Raw genomic sequence first — 2217 nt, forward strand, 5'->3', positions numbered from 1 at the left:
GTGGAGTCGATAACTTGGTTGATGCGTGGGAGCCCAAAGGGATCCTTCGGGCAGTGTTTGTTGAGATTAGTATAATCCGCACACATCCTCCATTCATTCCTATTCTTTTTTAGGACGAGTACAGGGTTAGCTTCCCACTCTGGGTGGTACACTTCTTTGATGAAGCTAGCTGCAAGTAGTTTTGCTAACTCCTTCTTGATGGCCTCCTCTTGTCTTGAGCGAATTGATATAGTCGCTACTTCTTCTGCTTCTTTGGAGTGCCTTTGGAGTCGACATTTAGGGAATGCTTGATCAACTCCTTGGGCACCCCTGGCATATCAACTGGTTTCCATGTGAATATATCTTGGTTAGCCTGAAGGAAGCTCACAAGCATGCTTTCCTTTTTATCACTCAGGTTCATGCTAATCAGGCCTATCTTGGTTGGGTCGCCCTCCTACAGTTGGATGGCCTTCATGCCAACGTCGCTGGTCGGCTTCAACGTGGACTGGCTCGACTTCTTTGTTTGAATCACCATCTCTGATTGGGGGAGCTGTTGTGCGGGTGCGAAGACTTCAGCTGAAGTATCTGGCGCGCCAGCAGTCAAGGCATACTTGATTGCCTCCGAGTCGCAATCGTACAACTTCTTCAAGTCACCATGAAAAGTGAGTACCCCTATCTTGTCCAGCATCTTTAGGAGCAGGTAGACGTAATGGGGCACGACCATGAATTTGGCTAGAGCAAGTCTTCTAAGGATGGCGTGGTAGGATGACTCGAAGTTAGCCACCTCGAACTTGACATACTCGGTGTGGTAGTTCTCCTTTGCCCCGAAGGTGAACGGCAGCGTCACCGAGCCGATTGGTGTGGACGAGTTCCGTGTCATAGAATGGCACTTTGCTGAGGGTGAGCATCTTGGAGATGTTCAACCCCATCTTCTTCAAGGTACTTGCGAAGAGCAGGTTGAGGCCGCTCTCACCGTCGATGAGCACCTGTGTGAGTTGTGAGCCCCCATTACAAGGTTCAGTTCGAGCGGAAACTTTCCTGGCTCGGAGAAGCTGGTCCACTGATCGTCTCTAGAGAAAGAGATCAGAACCTTGTTGTATCTCAGGGGTCACTGTATGGTAGGCTCGATCGACAGGATCTCACGGAGAGTTTGTTTCTACGATGGCTTGTTGATGCTGGAGTCACCACCGAAGATGACGTTGACGATGTTGTTAGGGTTCTGAAACCCTACACTGATGACTTGTCTTCCTTGTCATCCTCCTTGTCCTTCTTCTTTGTGTTCCTGTCAGGGATAGGCGCATTCAAGGACTTGCGGAGGGTGACACACTCAAACAATAAGTGCTTGAACTTTGGGTGCATCGGGCATTGCTTGTGCAGGAGTTTGTCGAATTCTTCTTGCTTGTTTCCTTGTTTCTTCCCTCGCGGGGTGCGGTCGATATCCGCGACAAGATCGTCTGGCTTGCGCTTTTGGAAAGATCCCGAGTAGCCTCGTTGCCCTTGTCGGAGTGCTTGTCGTTGTTAGGCTTGGGGAAGCGATCACGTTCCTGGTCCCCCTGGTTGGCCCATCGCTACATCATGTCATGGAGTTCTATGATGGTCTTGGGATGGTTGTGCCTGAAGTCGCGGTAGAGGTTCCACTCGGCGAAGCCGTTCTGGAAGCAGTCGATGACGTCGGTGCCGGAGATGTTGGCAATGGTGGCGGGTGTTGAAGAAATGTCGAATGTAGGACCTCAAGGTCTCGCCCTGCTCCTGCTTGCATTGAGACAAGTCATGGTGAGTACCTACTCGAAGCATGGAGCCCTTGAAGTTGTCAACAAAAATCCGCTTAAGGTCCTCTTAGGAGTCACTGGAGTCCGGCTTGAGGCTCTCAAGCCAGGTGAGTGGTGCTGATTCCAACGCCACAGGGTTGTAGATGGCCTTGGTGGTGTTGGAGCTGCCCGAGACTTAAATGGCTGTTGAGTAGCAGCGCAGCCATTGCCATGGGTCCTGCTTGCTGTCGTACTTGGTGATGCTGACCGGCTTGAACTCCCTTGGGTAGTCGTGGTTGTAGATCCTTCGAGTGAATGCTAGAAAGAGCTCACTATCCTTGTTGTTGCGAACCTCTCCGCTATGCTTTTGTCATCTTGAGTTGATGACGTCCCGAGCATCGTGGTTGTTGTTGATGACTTCCCTCAAGTCACGATGGCCTTGACCTCTTGTGGGGCGCTCCCCACCTTGTGGTCTTCCGAGTTGCTGGTT

At 51.2% G+C, this 2217-nt stretch overlaps 1 protein-coding gene across 1 annotated transcript; it reads right to left on the reverse strand.

Annotated features, from left to right (window-relative positions):
* Nucleotides 1-433: 433 nt before the first annotated feature.
* Nucleotides 434-859, reverse strand: LOC112872998. Its single transcript, XM_025936029.1, has one exon. It carries the CDS (start codon nt 857-859, stop codon nt 434-436), a length of 426 nt encoding a protein of 141 aa, XP_025791814.1.
* Between the last annotated feature and the right edge of the window lie 1358 nt (nt 860-2217).

The sequence above is a fragment of the Panicum hallii genome, chromosome 9 (genome assembly GCF_002211085.1).
Source record: "Panicum hallii strain FIL2 chromosome 9, PHallii_v3.1, whole genome shotgun sequence".
Classification (NCBI taxonomy): Eukaryota; Viridiplantae; Streptophyta; class Magnoliopsida; order Poales; family Poaceae; genus Panicum; species Panicum hallii.

What these genes read in the sequence shown, in the direction of transcription:
- LOC112872998 (XM_025936029.1), bottom strand. Translation starts at nt 859, where the DNA reads ATGACACGGAACTCGTCCACACCAATCGGCTCGGTGACGCTGCCGTTC.